The sequence below is a fragment of the Gekko japonicus genome, unplaced genomic scaffold, assembly GCF_001447785.1.
Source record: "Gekko japonicus isolate JY-2015 unplaced genomic scaffold, Gekko_japonicus_V1.1 scaffold65, whole genome shotgun sequence".
Classification (NCBI taxonomy): Eukaryota; Metazoa; Chordata; class Lepidosauria; order Squamata; family Gekkonidae; genus Gekko; species Gekko japonicus.
The window spans coordinates 1,261,891-1,263,485 of record NW_015165832.1 but is presented as its reverse complement, the minus strand read 5'-3'; the positions used below and the strand labels follow the sequence as shown (position 1 = coordinate 1,263,485).

Here is a 1,595-nt window from a genome sequence, read left to right as displayed (position 1 = left end):
ATCATACCCTAACAGTGCAATCATATGCTTAATTTCTCCAGTCTAATTCCTTTGAAATCAGTGGAATTTGAATGGAGTAAATTTACACAGGAGTGCCTTTAAACTTCTTTAAATTCTATGACAAGCTTCAGACCTAAATATCCTTGCACTGAACTAAGGTTTTGAGTGAAAATATCATCACTGGTGACCTGAAATTTTGTCCTGACCTTTCTGATATATGAAAAAAAAATGACCATTATAAATCTAATTAATTCTTTTTGGGCAACTAGAGAATAGCAAAATTACACTGCTAAAATGAAAACTGGTTGAAGGCAAGGACATTTGCACATTTTAGTCAGCCGAAAGTACTCATGCTTTCATCTGATGGGCCATAAGCCAGCCATTGCTTTGGAGGAAAACACATTCCTTGTTTAGTTTTTTTTCTCAACTCTTATTCAATCCCACTGCTCAAAGAGAACATTTATGAGAAACCAAGTCTGTCTTAAAGATTCAGCACACATTCCCCCTTTTTAGGGAATAAGAATGAGTTCAAAACCTACCCCTCCTTGTAAAAAATTCTTGACAAACGTAGCTAAGGAACTAAAGGGATATGCACATTATAAAGCCACAAAAAGTGAGGGAAGTTTTCTCTGTTGTTGGTAGCTGTTCTGTTTCATTAAGTATGCAAGCATGCAGAAATGACTTTCAGTCTGCTGAAATATCATGCACCCAGTACAGTACACACTCGACTTACTTAATCCAGACAGCTAAGTTTTTCCAAAATTATTTTCCATAAACAGGGGCTTCAAGTAAAGCTTCTACATTTTTTAAAAAAATCACATACACATACTACCTAAATGCCTTTATTATTAAATGCTCTGAACAGATCAGATATCTTTTAATTGACAATTTCGGTTTGGTCAACTGGATGATTTTGCACCACTAATTCATAATGGAGTTCTTACCGTTTGCTGTAAATCAGGAATTATTATTCGTATCACTAATGTGTTACTCTGGGTGTCTTCCATCCTGCTGCTTGGTTTTTCTGCTGTAGCCCTGATAGTATCATAAATGGTTTCTTCTTTGGAGCTGTCTGATTCAGATTCCACTGAATAATCCGAAAAACTCTGAGCCATATCATCTTCACTGGAGGTTGGACTGCGAGGCATGTTCAGTACCTGTTAATGCATTTGGCTAAAAACACAAAGGATAGGGGGAAACTTATTACACAGATAAAATGTTTATGTATTTCTGTTGGCATGAGGACTGCATCTGTGTATTTTTGTGTATTTTTCATCTACTCTAGTTTACAAGACAATTGTCACTGCTATACAAAAATATAGTTAGTATAATTAGTAAAATTTGGGAAAAGTAAAGAACGTTTTCTTCCTATGTCTTCTACAAATCTTATGTAAAACATAGCCATAGATTAGATTTGGGGATATCAAATGGGCAGAAAAAATGCAGTTTTCGAATGTAACAGTATTTGGAAGCAGTTATAATTCCATGTTTATTTTAGCCTTTCTTATTTAACAGAAACAGTCCAATTTCAGGGAAAGGCCTATATCTTGTCCTTTTTGTCCTTTTTGAAAGTCTACCTTCACTGCCTATAAGGC

The 1,595-nt window shown here is 35.1% G+C and overlaps 1 protein-coding gene across 1 annotated transcript in view; it reads right to left on the bottom strand.

The window, feature by feature from the left end:
• The window catches only part of SHANK2 (SH3 and multiple ankyrin repeat domains 2), a 512,140-nt gene extending 510,992 nt beyond the window's left edge, over positions 1 to 1,148 (bottom strand). Inside the window, exon 1 of the mRNA XM_015410855.1 lies at positions 945 to 1,148. Within this exon, the coding sequence (XP_015266341.1) occupies positions 945 to 1,148 (204 nt within the window). The remainder of the gene's footprint in view (positions 1 to 944) is intronic.
• Positions 1,149 to 1,595: the final 447 nt, after the last annotated feature.